Genomic DNA, 21,230 nt, shown 5'->3' on the forward strand with positions numbered 1-21,230 from the left:
CACTCTCCTGCAGGGATAGAAGCTGACTTCTGTGGTCACGTGACCCAGCCATTGTTTTATGTTGCAAGCTGGATGATAAGCACTTTGTGTTTGCTGCTATCATAATTCATCCACGCTGCATGCCAGCACAGCTCCTGCTGTTCAAAGGTCTGTGTGTGGAGTTTGGAAAGTGTGTAAAAAAAAAAAAAAAAAAAAAAAAGCACAATAACATTTAAACAGTTTAGACAAATTTAATTTCACCAAAAAGTGTCCAAACAATCAAGAGGAACAGAAACTATCTCTTCCTTTTACCTGGAACAAAAGAAGAAAGAACAGCGACCAACACCAAATATATAAAAATAAATGACCTTAAAGTGTTTTTTGTTTGTTTTTTTTTTGATTAAAGACATAAATGTATACAAACTTTGCAGTATAACTATACAACACACACGTCAAACTCAACCTAAAAAAAGAGCCTCTGGGTGATACCCCGACACTACCACAGTCATAACACTCCATGCCATAATATTTGTCCATTCAGTATTCGTAACTGTAATATATCACGGCCGGATAAAAATTGCACATAAGAGCACAGGACGACGGTTACAGCAGAGTTAAGAACAACATTTCAAACCCAGCCGTGGAGGAGTGTGCAGTCTGTTCCTGGTCGACTGGAGGTTTGCATATGTAAATGACGGTGATGTTAAAAAGCAGTAAAAGTTCCCCGCTGGTTCACGCCCGTTCATGTCCAAACAAACCGTCACACAGGTGCGAATCCTCCCTCGGATGTTAAAGTATAACCTCAACATAACTGATACCAAAAATCACTCGACGACTCACACGATTCATACATTTTCTACACTGTAACATCCAACGATTCAGAAGTCAATACCGTCAAGCTGAACTGTGCTTCCCTTTGCTAAGCGGTGTGTGTCAGGAGCGATGGCTGAGCTTCACCTTTGGAACGGGCTGCAGGTGTAACATCACCACCATAAAACAGCTTGAAGTGCCATTTGTTCTTCTTGTGCACCATAATTTAGAAAACAACATGCTGTTTGTTGATGTTGTTGGCGTTAGGAGATAGCACAGTTTTTATCTTTGTCCTTTGCACCGAGACTGTGAGCTCTCCTCCGCCGTATGCTGCCTCTCAGTCCTCTGTCCCTCTGCACCTCCCTCTCCTCCTCCACCTCTCGGTCTTTGCCCTCCTCGAGTTGCTGCCTTCTGAGCTGCGGGGGTAGAGGTATGGGCTGTCCCAGGAAGTAGCCATCTTCCTCTGACTCTGAGGATGACGAGCACGTGGAGCAGGATTCCTCGTGTTTGTAGTGGCCCGGCTGGAGGGTCAGCGAGGAGGCGTTGGCGGTCCCCCGCTTGTCCCGCTCTTTCTCGGCTCTCCAGTCCAGAGCGTCCAGCCGAGGCCGGTCGGCCCGCGAGCGTCTGGAGTGCCTCTCGGCTCCCGGGTGGAGAGCGGGGTCGGAGGGGATGCGACAATGGCTCCACCCTCGCCGCAGACTCCGCTGGCGGTAAGAGGATCCGTCTGATTGGAAGTAGAAATCACAACAAAATCAACTTGATTCGCAAATTTCTTGTGATTTAATATTCAACTCTCTCCTGGTCTTACCCAGCAGATCCATCTGTGGCGGGATCCCTTTCTGTAGATGCAACCTGCTTCCAAACCCTCCCTCCACCTCATCCTCCTGCTGGTCTTCCTCGCCCTCTGGCAGCACCTCCTCATTCTCATCTTCATCCTCGTCCTCATCAACAGAGTAGCTGCTGCTGATTGGTTCTCTGAAGCTGACCCTGGCTGTGCCACTGCGAGACAGCGGGGGCGGAGAATCAGAGGGCCCGTCCTCTGGCTGGGGGAGGTTCGGCGGGGGCGACTCCCGGAGCGTCAGGTCACGAGATTTCACGGGCAGAGGAGGTGGGAGGATGGATGGGTTGTCGGGCGGGAGGGGAGGCGAGTCGGGTGAGATGAGGTGGTTCGCGTGGGAGTTTTTCTGAGGAGGAAACACTGTGAAGAGAAAACCAGACGGGCTCACTGTAGTTTAGACAGCCTGAGGGTAGATTATGTCATCATGTCATACTGTTTTTTGTATTGAGCACTTGTTTGTGATACCTTGCATAACTTCATTCGTCCTTTCCACCCAGTTCCTACAGTCTTTAGTAGCAGAGGAACCTCTACTGCTTGAATTAAGACCAGTTAGTCCAGCATTTCCATTGAGTTCTCCCTTGAGTTGAAGACCACCGACAGGGGCTTTGACACCACAGTCCTCAGGCAGTAAACTGTAATGTGGAAGGTCGCTGGGCCAAGATGGACCTAAGCCATTTCCTAGATGAATGTGGGGAAGAGGCGAGTAGGAGCCCCTTGGATGAAGATGACCGCTGGGTGAAGGAACTCCGTTTTGAACTGGAGCCGTGCAGAGGACACCTGAGAGAAGCCAAGCAAATAAATCTGTGACAACAGTCTCTGCAAGATGTTTTAAACGCACAGTGTGTGACTTCTGCTGCTCGGTATCTTAGCAGTTTTAGGTACTTTAATGCAGATATGTTAAATATTGTGCATTTAACTCACAGGGTCATTTAGTGGCAATGTGACCTACATAACATCTGAGTGTAACACCAGTGCACCATGATCACCTCTGTTCTCCACTGCAGTATGAATGCAGTCTTTTGCGGGACTCATAGGGCTTTTGATGCCCTCTAGTGGCTGCAGAGGGGAACCGCACAGAGGCTGCTGGTGCTTCTCGGCTGTCCCGCAGCGCCTATGCTGAGGCGTTCTGCTCTGCAGCGCCGAGTCGCAGGAGTCCGAGTTGTTGGGGTCTTCGCCCAGCGAGCAGGGCCTGGAGCAGAAGATGAGCCCCCCTCGAGGGAGGAAGGGCCGGCCCAGCAGAGGCAGCTGACAGCGGGCGCAGCAGAAACACGACTCCACGGCGTGCCAGTGCTGGCCCTCGTATGTCATCTGGCCCTGGTCGATACCTGAGAGAAGATGATGTGATTACACATGACTACACAATATAGTTTACATTTAAAAATGTAAATGTTAATAAATGGAGTATAAGTGACATATCATACATCTGTCTGTACCTTTAAGAACTGCATTGCTGGGAGAATATATCACATTAAACCTGAGACGTTTAAGCTCTTTTCAGACATGAAATACTCAACGTTGCTCGTTTCTCACAGGGAATCAGTCAATAAATCAAGTTCACAGTTAATAAGAGGATTCCTCGGCCTGTACGGCGAGGCCTTTGACAGGCTGTATGTAAGGAGGTTTTATTTTGGATATTCATAATTTCATCCATGCAGCTGCCATGAAAGAGACTTTAACACACAAGGAGGGAGACAGCTGGTCCAAATACTATTGTGGTTGTATGAAGGCTTTCTGAAAACCTCTTTTTCCCGGAACCACAAAGGGAAAATAGTCATTTTCATAGACTGATCTGACATGAATCAACTTAAAATGAGCTCATCCTGTGTTCCCTGGTTATTAAGCTGCTTTTCTTTTTTTTTATCTGTGCAAAAGAGATAGTTAAGATAGATCTATAGAGTGTTAATGAGGTGAACAAGACATTCGTTTAATCTCCCTGTGTGCATGTTTAACCTTGTGCTGCTGCACCCTTTATTCTGCCAGCATGCAGTTCAGACTTGTGTTGTGTTGGACGTTTTACAGAAGTCTTACTACGACACAGTCAGATCACTGCTGTGGCTTTTACGTAGAAATGACTCAGACACTTAATCAGACATCAACCAACATGTTTAACTGCTATCAAATACGTAATGAGCTGCAAATCTCAATGGGGCTTTATTCACTTTTACCACTTACTGCTGACTAAAGTGAAACATTTCTCAATCATTTCCTTTCTTAAAAACAAAGGGTAACACTTCACTGTAACTCCTCACACTCAGCATTTCTAAGCCGTACATAAACATTTAAAAAAATGTTTAAAACACACTATAATGTAGCTGCAAGCAGACCTTAAGTGTAACTCCTTCTGTGAGCACTGCAGTGGACAACTGACATCTACTTAAAGTGTGTTATTCAGTACCGATGTGCTCTCCGCAGGTATCGCAGTACTCTGCGTACAGGGACTCGTAGCAGGAGCAGCAGTACGGTCGACTCTCTCTCATGATGTAACGCTGGCCGCCGAGCGCAGCCTCGCACTCAAAACAGCAGAAGTGCTTCATGTGCCAGTATCTTCCTTCTGCCTCCGTACATTCATCTGCCAGAATAATCTGGGATTGAGAGACAGCAGTGAAAGAGAGGGACAGAGATAGGTCACTCAGCACAGCAGTGGTGATTTCATGGGTGCAGAAGTAAACAAATCATGGTTGTAAAATGAGTTCTGAGGATTTGGGTTAACAAGATAGGAAAAAAAAAAGACGCTATCGCGGCCCTGTTGCAGGCTTCGCAATCCTCTGGCTCTAAAGACTCTCTTCAGTCAGTCGTGCCAGATCCATTAGTCAACTAGGTCAACTAAGCCATTCAGAAAGAGAAGAGACAGACAGAAAAATCTGCAAATACCCCCCGAAGAAGACGTCTGCGCTGATAAGGCAAATGATAAAATACAGCAGTGATAACAGACCTGACAGGGCCTGATGATTCATGGAAGGATCCTTCTACACAGGTTACCTTCGAGCAAAAAGCCTCATGTGTTACACAACTCACTCACAACTGGGGACGGGAATCAAGACCCGTTAAGGATCGGTTATGTGCGGCTTCATTTCATGAGGAAAGATGGTAACAATACTACTTCTAACACCAGCAACATGCTGAAACATCTCTCTACGCTTTATGGGATCAAACTCCAGGAATATTGTCCCATTTGATCCATTTTAGATGACGACTGTTGCTCCAGCTCGCTCTCAGGCTACGGCCAGCTGGACTAAAACTGACCAGGAACCAATATTGCATCAATGGTGTTAATAAAATCTTATCAGTTCCCATCCCGACTCACAAATGTCGCCTTCAGTGGACAGTTCACCGCCGAGGGAGCAGGGTACAAAGATGCCTCTCAGACCAGTTCGACTCTGACTCTATACTTTGCTCTTAGAAACTTTCTGTAACACTCTGCTGCTGATGTTTAGTTCATCCGACAGGTCGGGACAGTCACCTCGTCGCAGGCCTGACAGCGGGGCTTGAGCCTCTCGGCGTGGTGCCGGCCGCAGTAGATCTGTCCGTCCTGGTAGAAGTAGATCAGATCGACCAGCAGCTCGCTGCAGGAGGCACACTGGAAACACTGAGGGTGCCAACAGCTGCCCTGTCCCGCCCGACTGGCAAACACCGCTATGTCTCCACCGCAGATCTGTCTGCCGCACTGGAAAAATAAATTAGGTTGGGGTGGGGGTGTGGTGGGGAGGGAAGGAAGTTAGATGGTATATCTTTTAACAAATGATAAACACTGCAGGTTGAGCTGCAGTCTGCTTATACAGCCCTGTAATCATTAAGTCCCAGAGTGCCGTGGCCCCTGAGCGATGCCTGCACCTACTTGCACCTGAACTTGCTCCAGTCTTATAAAAAGAAACCCCTCTTCTCTAAAGCCATGATGTGCTTTAAAAGGCTTTCACTGGTAGTTTTTGAGTCTCATATTGGCCTGTCTCACGAGGGAACCTGCTGCCTTTTCCAAAGGTAAAATAAAAATGCTACTCTACCTGCTGGCAGATGGCACCCGTCATAGTTACTGGGAAGAGTCTGACGACGCCTCTGCCCAGGTTTTCTCTTTTCCTCTGCTGGCTGAACAAACGCAGCTCCTTCTTCTCCTCCTCGTCCAGGGAGTTACAGTACTGAGGCTGAAAGAAACACAAAACATACTGTTTAAAACCTCATTTACCTCCGAGCTTCAGCGAGATTAAAAGAAAATCTGTCTGTTGTGGTGCTCTTAATCATTTTATAACTACAATTTAGAATACACTGTTTATAGGATACGCCTCACAGAGAAAACAAAAACACAAATTATAACATAACAGGATCATATTTCTACAAGTGAGCATCACAAGCAAGCGCAATTTTAAGTGAGAGAAGAGGCTAACTGTGAATAATCCAGAAGATGCTATGATCTTATGTGTAACAGCAAATTATTCCAAGAAAACAACATTTCCCAGTTTCTATAAAAAACGAGGGAGCAGAGAGGCAAAACTCATCCGAGCGTTTCGATAAAAACACCGAGGTCTACGGCTGTTCAAACTGCAAATGCATTTAGAAATGAATATGAAGCAATTCAATTCTATTATGGCATCACATCTCACAATGATGGGTGCGACGCAGTCAATAAATCACCGTATCCATGTTAGTGAAGGTAGAAAGAAAGGCAGGAATCCAATAATAATAATAATAACAGCTATCTGGCTCCATATTGTTTCAGTTCCCCAGGAGCAAAGCCACATCACAGTGGTGTTACCTCGCTGTCGTGGGCTGGAAGCTGGTGCAGCAGTTGTTTGATTCGGTATCTCTCCCCTGGACTGTTCACATAAGGCACCCTGTCCTCTGGCAAGCAGCTAAAATACTGGTATACCTGTATGAGGAGACAAGTGCGCTCACATCAAGGCCCAGATGACAGAAGACCGAGAGCACTCTATTCACTCACAGAGCAATTCATTCAGCTGCAGCCATAAATCAAGAACACTGAGTGTTTTTTTGTCCCATGGTTATAGAATTGTTTGAGTGTGTATGAACATGTCCGAGAGGAAGCGCGTTTCATGCCTGCGTAGCTTAAACTTTTGTCTCCGCTCTGCGTCTGCCCTGCGCCCCGGCTTACCTGTTCGGGCTTGAGCCCAGGTGGGACCCATGCGTACTCCTCGGAGGCGCAGCCCGAGTCGTCGTCGGAGATGGAGTGCCTCTGGAAGTCAGACACCAGCTTCGTCATCATCTTTTCCAGCTGACCCGGCACAGCGCGCACAGCATGCTCCTCTCGCACACACTTGCAGTGCACACAGAGCTTCCTGTGGAGACAAAGATGGCTCTGGGCTTCATTCCTGGGGACTTTTTTGCTGATTTACAACACAAGCCAAAGCAGATCAGATGTCAAATACTTGAGGAAATATCACACGTGGGTCCTCCTGGTGCTTCAGGTACTAAGGTGCAAAGCATAGTGTTAGTCTCTGTTTCCTGACAAAGAAGAAAATGTGACTGAGGCTGAGGTGGTAAGACCAGCTTCTCAAACCAACCCAAACAGCTCTCTTCACACCACATTCACACACGCGCTGCCACAGTTTGCAACCATATTAATTATGAACACACTTTGCGTTGGAGACATTATGTCACAAACCAGCCCACACACATTCTTGAGGTTGACTCAACTACACTCGAGGAAGCCAAACATTACAAATACAACAGTTGTCACACCAGGAGACAAACACACAACCTCCAGATCATTTAAAGCAAACTCCACAGAAGATTCAGGGGAAAAAAACGTCTGTGTCGAGTGTTAAAGCTTTACACATCTGGAGTAAACTCAATCTCATCACAGATGTTATTGAGGATCGGACAATCCAGTTAATGCCTACATCACACTGACCCCCCCCCCCGATCTGCATCAGGACCAGCATGTCCCAAACAAGCTACTATCACACAAGTAGGAAACGAGGTCACTGACGTAAGCCCGGCTGTCAATCCCGGGGCAGTTAAGAGAGGGAGGTGAAGACGGGAGCAGTAATCTCCCTCAGCCTCGTATTACACCCCACCTTGTCTTCAGAACCCTCCCCACATTCAGCCTGGCGGTGGGTGTGCCTCTGTGTGTGGAGACTGGCGGAGTCACACTGAAGCGCCACGGGGCGAAAGTGGGGTGTGGGTGTCATGTGTGTGCGTGAATGCGACGGCGTGGCCGAACGCGGCATGCACTGCATGTGTGCATCTCTGTTACGATTGCATAACAGACTGCCAGCTGGCACTTGTGGCTCAAGTTCACAAGGCACAAAGCTGCTTTATCCCAGCACCCAACCCCCAACACGAACCAAAAAGCTCGCACACAAACGCACACGACTGCCTGAAACCCGCGCGATAGCTCCTCGTCTGATCGATCGTCTCGAGAAGAGTCTCCCCTCTTCGGAAAGGTCAGCCACGGCCGGTAAATGCTGCATGTCTGCGCGGATGTGCGCCACTCTCTTTACCCAACACAAGCCAGTTGTTAAGGAGTTGACAAAACAGAGAATGCCCTGCGGGATCCCAGCATCTCCTCTCAGGCCCAGGCCAGTATAATAATATGCAGCTGGCACCTTATACAGCCGTGTTCGCCAAGCACTTAGAATCAATATAAATAATAGTAAACACAGCAAGTCAGCTTAGGCTAAGCCATGTTGGCATGAATCTGACCCCAGCTGTGTGTGTGTGCGTTTGCATGTGTGTGTCTGCGTTAGCTAAAAGGGGGGGGTGGGGGGGGTGGGTAAGTGGGAACTCAGCTGGAGACCTGGCATGATGGGACAGATGGCAGATGCACCACATCTCACCCGGTCTCACCCCGCCAGGACCCCACCCCGCCCACCACCCTCCCCTCCCACCTCGACCAGCCCCACCAGCCTCCACATGATGAAAGCATTTGTAACAGGGATATAATTAGCAGCGGGTGCCAACCCTCACATGCAACCTGCAGTAATTGGGAGATGACAGAGTGCTAGTTTGAATGAATTTTGGGGTTTGAAAGTATGCAGGAGAGTCTCAAATCATGTCCCTCTTTGTGCAGGTCGCTCTCCACTTATCTCGCTGTTAGGGCAGAGTTTGACCAAAGGCTGGTTTGTGCACATGCCAGAATATTTAAATATACCTCTTCTGTCAAAAAAATCATGGGGATTTACTACATATACAACAGACAAACTCCTGAACCCACAAATGAGCAAATCAGCAGAGCCCAAGTATCGAGGAACATATCTTATGTCTCTTTTGATTAGCAGGTTGTTGTTTAACGGTTACTTCACTAAACTTAAAGCAGCACAGGTCTGACGGCCTTTTCAACACTGCAGTTCAGCCACCCCTGCTGTGCCGAGCCACGTCCTGTTCAATGGTTTCAGTCACAAGCCCCTCCTGTAACACAACCAGGCTGTGTCCCATACAGCTATGAACCACATTTGGTGCTAACAGATAAAAAAAATGAATAGGAAAGTTAGAAATGAGGGAAAATACAATCAAGTATACTTTGATTGTCCTGGTGGAAATTTATAGAGCAAGAGCAGCTGCAACTAAAAGTAGATGCCACTTTCAGTCTCATAGATGGTAAAATACATCATTCACCAAACTGCTGACAGAACCAGAGCTGATTGATCAGCTGATTGACAGAAATATGCAACTACATTTACAATAGAACAACATTTAAGTTGTTTAAAAGCATGAATGCTCACTCCACATCCTCAAATGTGAGCATTTTCTGCTTTTTTTTTTTTGCTGTTTTAAGTCATTGTGAACTGAATAAGTCTAATGAAAACATCACCTTGAGCTCTCAGTATTTGATAGAAAACACAGTTATTTGAGAGAGGAAAAGTCAGATGAAGTGAGTGAAAATATTGACTGTGAGAAAATCACTGTGGGAGAACATCCATGAGCTGGACTGAAGGGGTCTAAATAAAAGTGGACAAATGCAATCAATAATGAACACTATATGTCCGTACAACGTCTGTGCATGACTGTGCTGCCTGGAAAAACAAAAAATCCAAAAACAAAGGAAGTGCACTCCACTGAGTCTACAACCAGCCATGTGTTTTAGTAACCAGAAGACACAGCAGATGCTGCTTTGGACAGGAATCAACAATCTGCCTCTAGATTCGCTCTGCTGGACCAAAATGCTGCCGCTGAGGCTGCTGGTACAGCTGGAGCGGTTATGGCTGTTAATGATGTATCGTTTGTGCCGCCTATAGATAATCCACTCATACATAATAAGATAAACTAAGACATAAAGTCTAAATAACAGAAGACAGTGCGTTATTAGCTGCCAGCAGGAGCACAGCTCTGACATGCCGATGAAGTATTGGAGGGAGGGGGTGAGCAGCAACACTAACTGTCCCTGACGTCATGTTCTGTACCTACAGTCCGGACAGATATGTGTACAAAACAACATGAAGTCAGGCCATGAAACAGAAGAAGAATCATCTTTTACACACGTACAAAACCTTCAGTCTCCCAACTTAATGACTGTTTGAGTTCCTGCTCCCTCTAATCCTGTTAGATGGTAAAATATGCTTTCTTCAGTACCTGCTGTAATCATGACAAATTAGTCCTGCTTGGCTTGTTGACGCTGTCCCATCCAGACTAGAGTTCCCCCGAAAGCATGAAGCTTTGCGTCCGATCCGCCTGCCTGTCAGCGTGTCTGTCAGCCACGGCAGGATGTTCTGTGGCGGCTCCTGTCCATGTGATAATTTCTCCGTCCGCTCGGCTCTTTTCAATGTCCCCGCCACCCCCCGACTCCCACCCTCCTCCCTGCTGACAGTGGGCTCAAACAAAAGGCTTCAACACAACCACACGCTGCAGGAAAGGTAAAGCACACATGCGGCAGGCTTCAAATAAGACCAACTATGTACTCACGCCACGTTTGAAGAGACGAAACATCAGACTCCAAGTGACAAACACAGAGAGTAAACTGTGTCTTTCCTCCCCTGACCAGACTGCTGCGGCTGATTCATAACAGATGGACGATTGTTGCTTTGATGCAGTTATTAATCATAGAAATAAGTGGGGCAGATTTTGAGCCTATGAGCAACGCTGTGCGGCATTTGTCATATTATGCGATCAAGATGGGCTTGCATGACAACAAAGTGTCTCTGGTGAAATATCGAGCCGGCAGCATGACGTTCACTCTCAGTGAAGTCACGACACAGCTCTGAATCGGTACCAGCTCATCTGCCTTTGGTCAGTCGTGTCTGCGAGAGAACACCCAGTATTATTCACGTCTCTTTTATCAGCGTTTCTGCTTTTTTCATGTTGGTTTTGGCCCAAAAACTGTTTAAAATTCAACAACTCCAGTGTGAGAGTCAGCAATGCTGCAACAGATAACAGTTAAATAGCTACAGACTCATTCATGAGTCAACTGACTAAAGAATCTGCAACTATTTTCACACAAAATTGCCAAAAATTAACCTCTCTCAGCGTCAAACTTGTTCAGCTTTTCTTTGTCTTATAGGACAGTACTCTGAATATCTTTTCAAGTCCATTTGAAGGCTCTATTCTGCTGTGTTGTCGTGGAGAGTTTTCATTCTTCTCTTCCACATTTCACTGGCAAAACGGTTAAATCAATAACAGAGTTAACTGTTGTTTAACTAGCAGCTCTATCATGATGTCGTTTTTAGAGAGCTACGTTCAAAACAGCCAATCTAGACCTCTGATTTTAGGTACACAGACATCCTGTAGCTCAGTATACGGTTATTAAAACTGGCGTCTGGTGTAGCAGCCATAACATAATCCTCTGCTCTCTATGTGAGCTGCTGGTGTGATAATCTATAGCTCAGACATACTGCGGTGGGCTACGCTGAAGCCCTCCTTAGATCTGATTTTAAGAAACAGATGGGCCTTGTCCTATAACTCTCTGCCACTAATTAGTGACGGAGTAATTGGCGCACGGACAGCCAGACTAATAGCAATGGTGACTTTGAACACTTTTGAAGCGTGGCGGGGACCTGCGGGTCAAAAGTAACTCAATTCGCTCGCCGCTGGGCAGCGGAAGCACCATCTGCCCCCCACCTCAGTTTAAGCCCTGCCTGAGAAAGCTCGCGATGAAGATGGATCACTTCCCTCTCAGCGAGCGCCGGCAGCTAAGCCTGTGACCACTTGGATGATCTTCTCCATCGGCGAAGGTGTGACTCTAAATTGGTTATTAAGGAAGATGCAATTAGCAGCGGGCTCTGGGGTCTTCAACGCTGACCCCCATAAATCTCAATCACTGAATCACTTTCATGTTCCTCGTTCTCCTGGAAAAGCCCGGAACGCCTAAACAGGACATCTCCCTTTGCAACCCCGGCGCAAACAGCCTTTTCAGATCTGACTGAACATCTTCCATAAACCACAGCGTCGTGTTAACGCTCCACAGATTAAACATATTGTAAACAGATCGATGCGCACACGGGCTAGACTTCGACCCGAGTGTGGCCGGAGGTAGAGCGCAGCACACGTGTTTTAGATTACATCCTAACTTCTGAGCTTTTGTCTTGACCTGAATAGAGCGAACAGGACTGAAAAAGCCGAAAGATACAATTACAGTCTTTTGGTGGCATTCCTGCGCCTGTTGTTCTATTCTCCTCATTGCCGAGCCGCAGCCGTGCAGTGCCCGTCCGGGACTGTGAACGCAGGCTTTGTAACCAGACATAAATCTTTTTAATTCATCTCTCTGTGTAAAGCTTTGTGATTGCACTCCACAGTTTGAGTCTGGAACCACTAAACACCACACAGTGTACTCGGAAAAATGAAATCTATAATCTGGATCACGCAGCTTCCCTCCGAGCGGTTAACTCTTTGCTCCTTCTACATTTGCATAAAGAAATAGATGAAATGTATATGACACTAACTGAAATACAAAGGTCAACTCTGAAAAGGGAACGCAGCAGTGAAACGGAGAAAGGGGAGACAGAGGGAGGAATGAAGTGGTCGAGAGGGTTTCTATCACAGCAGTAAGGCCTAATCTTATTAGTGTGATTGACAGGATTAGACTAACCAAGAGACCCAACCAGCTGGATATTCACTGAAGGACTAAAAGGAGAGAGAGAAAACAAAAGGGGGCTCAAACGAAAGCACGCAAAAACCTGCTTAATAGAAGAAAATAAATTGTTGTTCATGAGGGCCTTTGGCAGGAGCGAACAAACAGGTGGAAGAGGTGCGTAGGCCGACGGCTCGAGCGGCTCGTGCCTGAGTTTGACTATTACAACAGTTGGACGCTTTTTTAGCTGCAGTTGCAAAAACACTCAAAAAACACAATATGGGCATCCTACGACACTCTCCTCCATCTGCTGGGTAGAGCTCGCCTCGTGCCCGTAAACACTGGAACGCCCTCAGATCTGCGCGAGCGAAAATGATCTGCGGTGTCAAGCAACGCAGCGCTTTTCACCTTAAAAGCCTCCGAGCGATCGAACCCACCATATGGCCCTATTTTCAGCACAAATACTACAATGACATAGGAGCAGGTCTTACGGTTAAATCGCCTGAGGTCAGACATACAGCACATGGGTAATCCCGCCGCTCTGCAGTGCTTCTGTCTTCACATAAAGATGAAGTCAACTCAAACTAAATGCAGCTGCTTGTGCTGCAGATGTCAGGGCTTAATGGCGCTGAGCCTACGGTCCTGACTCTTTACGGCGGCGGAGGCAGGGGGGCTGATCGGCTCTGTGAACATCATGCGGCGCCCTGGGTCATGTTTGTTGTCTTTTAATGTATAGCTGCACTCATCGCGTACACAGATCACGGTTAAGCTGATTTCCGTTGGCAGCGGTGTTGCTGTCCTTTCCTGAGACACGTGCAAATACACAAACACACACACACACACACAGCTCGACTCCTGAACTATCAGTTCATTCATGTACTCATCACACTTTCACGCACCCACGAATCAGAACATGTGTCTTTATGTCAAGTCACACTGGAACTTCCCTGGTGTCATGTTATCAGATATGCTGGTGATATATAGAACAGCTGGTGTGTAAAAGAATATCAAAACTGTGACAATAAGTGGTGAAGAAGCAGCTATTAGACCTTGTTTTTATGCACAGTGGCTGCTTGTTATCAGAAGCTGCACGAGATCCAAAAAGCAGCAGGAGAAAAGTGAAAATAAGGCATGAGACAAACATTTCCTGCTGAGGTAACAGGCAGCGCCGGCGAGGTTTAAGAGGCCCGCAGTTCATACCTCCAGCGATGGACGTGGAAGCCGGGGCACTGGTCCCCACAGCGCATACACGGCTGCCCCCTGTCTGGGTCCTCTTCCTCCTGCTGGAAACACAACACAATCTCAAGTCAGCTCACATCACTTCCTCGCGGAGCACCGTTCGTACCTTTCGGCACAAGCCGGTCAGGTTAAAACAACAGAGCGAGCACGTACGGCGTCGGCGAGGCACGGCCGCACAAACATCAACATCATCCTGAGCGAGCGGCTTCCAGTTAAGCCACGAGCAGAAAGCACTTAGAGCCAGTCGCTTCAGCCTTTAAATCAGCAGCGTTTGGGGTGGAGTGTCCACAGAGTCATGTATTACTAAATGACGTACATTTCTGAAGAGCATGTGCGCTTCATCTGCAGATATAAACCGGCAACAGGCACGTGCAGCATCTGTGCAGAGCAGACACAGCTTGAGACTGACAGCGTATCAAATCACAGCATCCCTCTGAATCCACCTGCACGCTCAAATGTGCTTTTACATGACTTGAAGATGACGGCGTGGTGATCTCTGCTGAGCTCTGGTTTGACACCAGGGCCTGCAGCTCCTGATAAGTGTGGACAATCGCTCGCCAATGAGGACTGAACCTCGCGGGGGATGATGGGATATACAGTTCAGTGCAATGAGCCGAGCGAGACCTGAAAAGTGCTGAGCGGTGCATGTGACTCTGCCAACAGCAACTGAACAGCTTAGCACTAAAACCGACTACCTCGTATCTCACTTCTGATTCAATTCCTGCCGCCGAGCGTGTGTGTGTGTGCGTGTGTGTGTGTGTGTGTGTGTGTGTGTGTGTGCAGGCCATAGACTGCAGACACAGGCCTCTTTTTAGAGATGAGAGGAAGGAAGCAGACTCAGGATGAGAGCTGCACCCTTTCCCTCTCCACGCAGTCACTTTGTCTCCACTTTCTTTTTCCCTGACGCCTTACTTCTCGGGCACCTCTCCTCTGCTGTGTGATAAGAACTCACTGTTGACAGAGACAATCTGTTTTTATGTTTTTAGCTCTTCGTTAACTATTTTCTCGCCCTCCGGAGACGCTATCGATTTCAGCCATTCGGAGGAGGACAAAGCGTGTGCCTCCAAACAGCAAAGGCCGCAGCATAAACAATATCTGCTCCTCTCAAAACGAACAAATAGCACTAAAGATGCAGAATACTCTCATGCACGCCGACGCTAATGAAGTTTAACGAGCGAAGCAGTAAAACGCAGACGTGATGCAGCGAGGTACCTGTGCATACCTGCTCGGCTGTGTTTTGATCTTTTTTTTTTCCAACCACACACACCTCCTAAGGTTCGGCGGAGGCTCTAACCACCAAACCATCAGTATTGATGCCAAGCCCGTTTTCCCACGCATGAGTTCTTTATGAGAAAACTGCAATGCATTACTTTGATTAGCGCAGTTTGCTTAGCTTATCTCACTGATATCCGAGGGCTGTGAGGGTTATTCTATAGGCTGTGCCTGCTCCACTAATGCACTGAGAAACCACAGATTCATGAACTGGGAGCAATTAGCAGCACGTCATCTTGTACTTTTGAACAAACAATCTTGTTTTTGTTTTTTTTTAAATAAGAAAATCTGCCTCATTTTGTTGGTGGTTCCATGGTGGAGACATTAGGCTGCTGGCATTAGACGCTGTTGACTGTTTCCGGTTGTGTAGGAGCACGAACTAGTTAGTCCAGAATAGTCCGACATGACATAAACTATAATTTACATGTTGTTTTTAAATGCCTCGCTGCGTGTTCAGGCACCAGGATCTGCCTTGTTGTTCACAGAGGAAGGTATGAAAGGCGACAAGTCGGGCTAAATGAAGCGTGCAGGTGATTTCTGGCTGACTGGACCTTTCACTTGTTATTTCCTTAGGAAGCAGTTCCTGAGCTGTTGCACTCACATGGCGTCTGGCCCGCAGAGGCACGCACTACAAAATGTTTGTGTGTTTAACGCTCCTACATATTCCATTTATTACAGAAAATGACAGTAAATAGCTGCAGGAGACAAACACTTTGGAAACTGTAGCCGAGCCGATGACACTTCGCAGGGTGTTGCTGACTTTCCATTCAGGAGTGAATGAAGCGATGAAATGACACTTTATATGGTCTCAGTGTCATTTTTCTCCACATGACCTGCTTTTCTAAGTGAGGCCTGACTTTATTACATTACTCGTACAGTTAAACGCACAGCATGAAATTTCTGCTGGATGGAGTCTCTCAATCAAAACTATGAAAACAAAAGACGGCAACACAAATCTATCTGATGTAACTCAGGCAGAAATCACGTTCACGGACGAGGTCATTTATTAAAGCTTCATTCACATTAGCCGCCTTCCTTCCTCACTTCCTGGTGTGTCCCGTGTCGCCACTGAGAGGCGGCCAATGAAGCGCAGCATTACCTGGAATAAAATTACAGATTTCTCCAGATTTGATGGAACTGACGGGAACTCTTTGGGATAATCTAAGTGCACAACTCAGCAAATATCTAACACAGCTCTCGCCATTTTTCGACATTTGAGTGAGGAAATGTTACACACTGCATGTGTAATTTGTTTGTTTTGGTGAGTGGGATCAGTACGAACTTCTTTACATCAGAGCAGAACAGAAAACAGATCCAGGAGTGATGATTTCATCTTCTTCTTGCGACAGAACATTTGGTAGGAGATGGCGAGGAAGGCTTGAGAGCCGCGGCCACAGATTTGAACTGCTGAAGTTAAAGATGTTATTTTACACACAGGATTAGAAATGTTTTGGGTATTAAGTTAGACATTGGTCAAACACACAGTAGAAATGAGGGTTTGCTGTGGGGACAGGTTATCACGCACAGACGGACCTCCATCTCATCGACCTCACAGAGATTTGAAGAAAATCTGACCAAAAATCTTAAGACGTCAGCCATTTAATCAGATGTGAGTTTGAGGCCGCTGAGGTTAATTTGCTGATTTAGAAACAAAGACGTGTCTCTGAGAGTAATTCTGTTTGTCTGATGTAACATGACAGCTCATTGTGTCTCCACGCCATCAGTTCTGCTGAGTGCAGGAGGCTGATGAGGTGGAGGTCTGAGATTACACTCCGCATAATGACTTGGACTCGTTCTGAAAAGGTTTGATATAAAAGCTACGAGGGGCTCAACATCACTTAAGGACAGATTAAGATTTAAACACGGGTACAATTATGACGTAATGAGTACCGACGGATTAAGAATCCTGAGAAAAGCCTTAAATTTACTTGAAATATTTGCCAGTTAACAGACAAGGAGAGAAGATCCAGGAGAGTTTTCACAAGATCAAATCCAAATTTGACCAGATTACACTCAAACCAATTAGGTTAATTTAAAATATATATATATAAAGAAGTTGATTTTATCTGTAAACTCACCCAAAGACAAAAAAAATCAGTTTGGATTAATTAACACAAAGATCAAACTGGATCAAGAGTTGAAAAAACCATCACCGTCTTAGTTCGTCCCAGCTGTTGCTTGTTGTTAAAAACAGGTTCGTCTGAACAGGCGGGAACCTTTAATTTACTCTTTAATGACTGTGTTTTGATCAAAACAGAAGGGACGACCTTGAACATTCGCCGCCGCCCGTCAGCTTTACGTCTCCTTATCACGACGGCGGTGTCCTATATGTCAAGGCGATGCAGGGACTTGTACAGTTCATGTTTCCTTTCAGATTTCCACAAAAGATATTGTGTCGAAACTGTGGGCAAACAGCGAGGCTTCGCCTGTCGTGCTGCACACGAAGGATGTGATGGAAGGAAGCTTCTTCCAAACAAAGTGTGAGCAAAGTACATGAGAAATTCGCAAGTTCACCACAGCTCACATGCAGGCACTTAGACCGGCGTCAGTCTTTTCATATCAGCTCCTTTGTTTTCACTAAGCAGGTATAATGTGTAATCGCACGGCGCTGCCTTGGTTTGCTCGAGCTCTTTCTCGCTACCAAGTAACCGTGTAACCAGGTAATGGACAAACCGAACGCCTGCCAGCTTGTTATCTGACATCAGAGGGCAGCTGCCAGCGATTACTTACATTAATATAAGAGAACAGATAATTAATACATCTAAATGGTGTCATTAGGCTCATGCTAAATGCTAACGAGAGGTGCTCTTCAGGCAGAGGGAAAGCGCTTTAAACTAAGGAGTTCATTAACAGTCATCATCCTTTAAGTTTAAGCTCCTCTGCTCAATGTTGTGGTGCAGGAGGGGTTAAACATTAACAGGAGGGGTCAGAGGTCGGGGGCCTTTGTTGCCTCGGCATGCCGACTGGACGCACCTCTCCTCGCTGGACAGGATCAAACAGGCGGCCAGCAGCCGTCTCCACGCCCCCCCTCCCTGCCCTTTGTGTGGCACAGCACTTCTTGTTGCTCTCACGGTTTACGCGTCGCTGCTTCGGCTCAAACGACGCCGTCTAAACACCTGGACGGGTTGACCAACGCGTCATCCTGAGGGTCAGACGGAGAGTTTATCTGTCGTTCTGTTGAAATGCTGAGACAGGACCTTTTTCACAGCAGACGTTTCGACTTGTTATTGTAGGAAAAGCACGAGTTGCTAATAACATTAACAATGGCTCCATTCTGTGACAGTATGACAGCGGGCCAGCGTGCACAACACAAGGACCCTGAAACCAAAGCAGCTAAATGGATTTCAGCCATCATCAAATTCATTGTTTAATCGCATCACGTCGCATGTTAAGTGCACACTGTCAGACTGCAGCCTCAAAGTACAAAACCATCACAAAAAGAGACAGATTCTGCATCTTTGATGAGTCCGCCACACCAGTTTTCTGCTAGACCGTACATCTTATCGTTCCTCTTATATTAATCTTATAAACTGCTGCGCATTTCAATGTTTTGAATCACAAGTTACTTATTTCTGCATTTCATATTGAGCCCATTGCTGCTCTGAGCTCTGAATTAATCACTCAAATCCTGCAGTATAATTTAATTTATGGAGCAGCCTGAACCAAAACGCTGTCTGTTTTAAGTATCTGCTAGTGGAGCCGAGGCCACATGGAGCATTTATTATTCAGTGTTGATTACATCATATTTATGATCTGACTGACATCTGTGGTCTATTAATATTGGATTATAGGTAAAAATGGTTTTAGGTGACACTGATAAAACAACATTTCATTTGAATATAATTATTGGAGCTCTAAAATTGGTCTGCAACTAACGATTATTTTAAGTGTTTCCATTAATTGGTCATTTGTTTGGTCTGTAAAACATCAGAAAATGGTGAAAAATGTCCATCATCATGGGTTTTGGGGAACCCATGATGATGTCCTCAGATGTCTTGTTTTGTCCACAACCCAAACATATTCAGCTAACTGGCAAAATATTCATATTTAAGACGCTTGAATCAGAGAATTTTGACTTTTTTGTTGCTAAAAAAAAAATCACTGAACCCCATTACTCAATTATCAGAACAGTCGCTGATTAATTTAATAAACTAATCACTGCAGCTCTATTCTGAAGTAATATTTAAAGTAATCTAGGGATGGGTAACATTTCCTGAGATGGAAATCACAGTGATATCACCTGTAGTGCAGCATTTAAAGTGCAATCTCAGATATCTAATCACAACAAATCAGAACACAGACCTTAAATCTCCACTCTTGATAATCTAAGAGTCAGTTTAAGTTAGTTTACAGAAAAAACTCCAGATAATATCCAACATCTTTGAGAAGTCTCTGAGATGCACTTGTGAATATTTGCGTCGTAACAGGCTTTAAACCCACTTTTCTTGTGCTGATGTAATAGAGCGTTGCATAAAATATTGATGCCGTTCATGAATATTTGAGTGTAGTTATTGTTTGTGTCAGGTGGGAACAGGTGTCCCTAATGTTTAAATACTGTTAAAGCAGGCGTGCAAAAGATGCAAAACTGCAAGATCTGCATTGAATATTTATACATGTATATGAAAACACGGGCTAAGGTGAGTTCAGAAAAAGGTATTATGGTCTGGTTTGCTGAATGTGGTGTGATTGTCGCTGGATTCACTGTCTGGATGTTTTCCAAGTGTGCTGCAGATCCAGATGTTTCATGGCCACACAGCTGTTTGTCTGCTCCCTGAAACAAGCCTCATCTGCCCACAGTCTGACCACATAGGCTGTGTTCTGGGCAAAAGTTCAACAGGAGCACAATTTATCACAGCATCAGCTGTTGTTTCTGATGAAAACGCCGACAAAGGCAATAAAACACGTTCAGGTTACGTCCGCCACATCCCAACCTGCTCAGGTAAGAAAACTATGACGTAGTCTGACCCCTCCTGACTGTACCTGGAGCGCCGAAATGACTCAAGAAACAAAGAATGTAGGACTTTCTGGTACACGGTGAAGTACATTAACATAGGATTAGTTATTATCAGTGTAGGAAACGAGTAATTCCCGACACAGAGCCAGGTGAGGGTGCGCGAGGTGGGACGGAGTTCCGCTCGAGCTGTTTTCTGTGCTGGACTTGAATGGCTAAAGTTACAAGTTCATTTCAAGTCTGCTGCTCTAGTGAAGAAGAGGAGGGTTTCAACAGCCTGTAAATAACCCCGACGTGTGTTTTTTGTTCAGAGGAGATTAGAAAAAGTGCTTACGGAGTTGTGAAAGTCATTAAGAAATAAATGTTAAAAAAAGGAAAAAAAAAAAAAAAAAGACTTACCGAGCGGGTCGACCGTCGCTTTTTAGAGCTGCGCAGGAACATGGTGTCGGTTGGACGTTTAAAAACACAAATGAGTGTCCAGGTGAACAAACGGAGGGAAGAAGCACCGAGGTGGAAGTGTTTTAAGTCTCAGGGTTTGTGTTAAACTACATGATGATCCCCTCAGACTGCCACAGACTCCTCCTTCCGCCTCAGCTAACTCTTTCGGCAACTCGGCCAACAAGCTAGCCTAACTGAAAAACACGACTTCCGGCCGAGCTTTCAAAGTAAAACACTTATCAACGCCTATGTTTCACATTCCTTGAGCAGAGACAAAATAAAAAAACAAATCAAGAACTGCGTTTTTATTAAAAAGACGTGTAATTACTTTATTAACCAATAAATGTACTGACAAACTTTTTCAATTCAAACTGATATTTCGGCGCTTTTATCTTGAAGGTGCGAGCGCTTAGCCGCCAGCCTGACGAAACCTGGGTAACTTGATGAATTTCAAACTTTACCTGTCCACGGATGTGAACACAGGTAGCCATCTGTCCCACAGTTTGGCCTGTGGCCTGCTCAACCACCCTAATCTATCAACTCCCATACTTTTTGACTCATACCATATTTAGTCTTATTTATCCACCCGCAGAGTCTGGTTCAACATTCAGAGTCTCTTTATCTTCTGCATAAATATTCCTAAAGTAAATATTTTGACGAGGAAACATGAACACAGATGTGCTTGGGGGACAGTTATTATTACACCCGGGCTGCTCCAGCTGCAGCAGCATGGGGGAATTAGTTTGATAACA

General features: G+C 45.9%; 1 protein-coding gene across 3 annotated transcripts; it reads right to left on the reverse strand.

Annotated features, from left to right (window-relative positions):
• Positions 1-207: 207 nt before the first annotated feature.
• prickle3 (prickle homolog 3) lies at positions 208-20,585 on the reverse strand. Of its 3 annotated transcripts, XM_076741648.1 has the most exons (11): positions 20,440-20,585; positions 13,779-13,861; positions 6,729-6,912; positions 6,372-6,485; positions 5,626-5,763; positions 5,088-5,291; positions 4,023-4,209; positions 2,614-2,952; positions 2,093-2,404; positions 1,598-1,987; positions 208-1,513 (listed from the first exon to the last, which is right to left on the reverse strand). In XM_076741648.1, the coding sequence occupies exons 1-11, from the start codon at positions 20,479-20,481 to the stop codon at positions 1,053-1,055; spliced, it is 2,454 nt and encodes an 817-aa protein (XP_076597763.1). In that variant the 5' UTR covers positions 20,482-20,585; the 3' UTR covers positions 208-1,052. The 3 variants fall into 3 exon arrangements, with proteins under 3 accessions (XP_076597763.1, XP_076597765.1, XP_076597764.1); XM_076741650.1 differs by lacking the exons at positions 13,779-13,861; positions 20,440-20,585 and adding an exon at positions 10,478-10,604; XM_076741649.1 differs by lacking the exons at positions 13,779-13,861; positions 20,440-20,585 and adding an exon at positions 10,148-10,513.
• Between the last annotated feature and the right edge of the window lie 645 nt (positions 20,586-21,230).

This window comes from Chaetodon auriga, chromosome 10 (assembly GCF_051107435.1).
Source record: "Chaetodon auriga isolate fChaAug3 chromosome 10, fChaAug3.hap1, whole genome shotgun sequence".
In the NCBI taxonomy this organism is placed as follows: Eukaryota; Metazoa; Chordata; class Actinopteri; order Chaetodontiformes; family Chaetodontidae; genus Chaetodon; species Chaetodon auriga.

What these genes read in the sequence shown, in the direction of transcription:
- prickle3 (XM_076741648.1), bottom strand. Translation starts at nt 20,481, where the DNA reads ATGTTCCTGCGCAGCTCTAAAAAGCGACGGTCGACCCGCTCG. An exon ending in TTCCAGCCCACGACAGCGAG is followed by an intron (nt 5,764 to 6,371) that starts GTAACACCACTG and finishes TGTTTCTTTCAG; the next exon opens with CCTCAGTACTGTAACTCCCT. An exon ending in CGGGTGCCATCTGCCAGCAG is followed by an intron (nt 5,292 to 5,625) that starts GTAGAGTAGCAT and finishes TTATTTTTCCAG; the next exon opens with TGCGGCAGACAGATCTGCGG.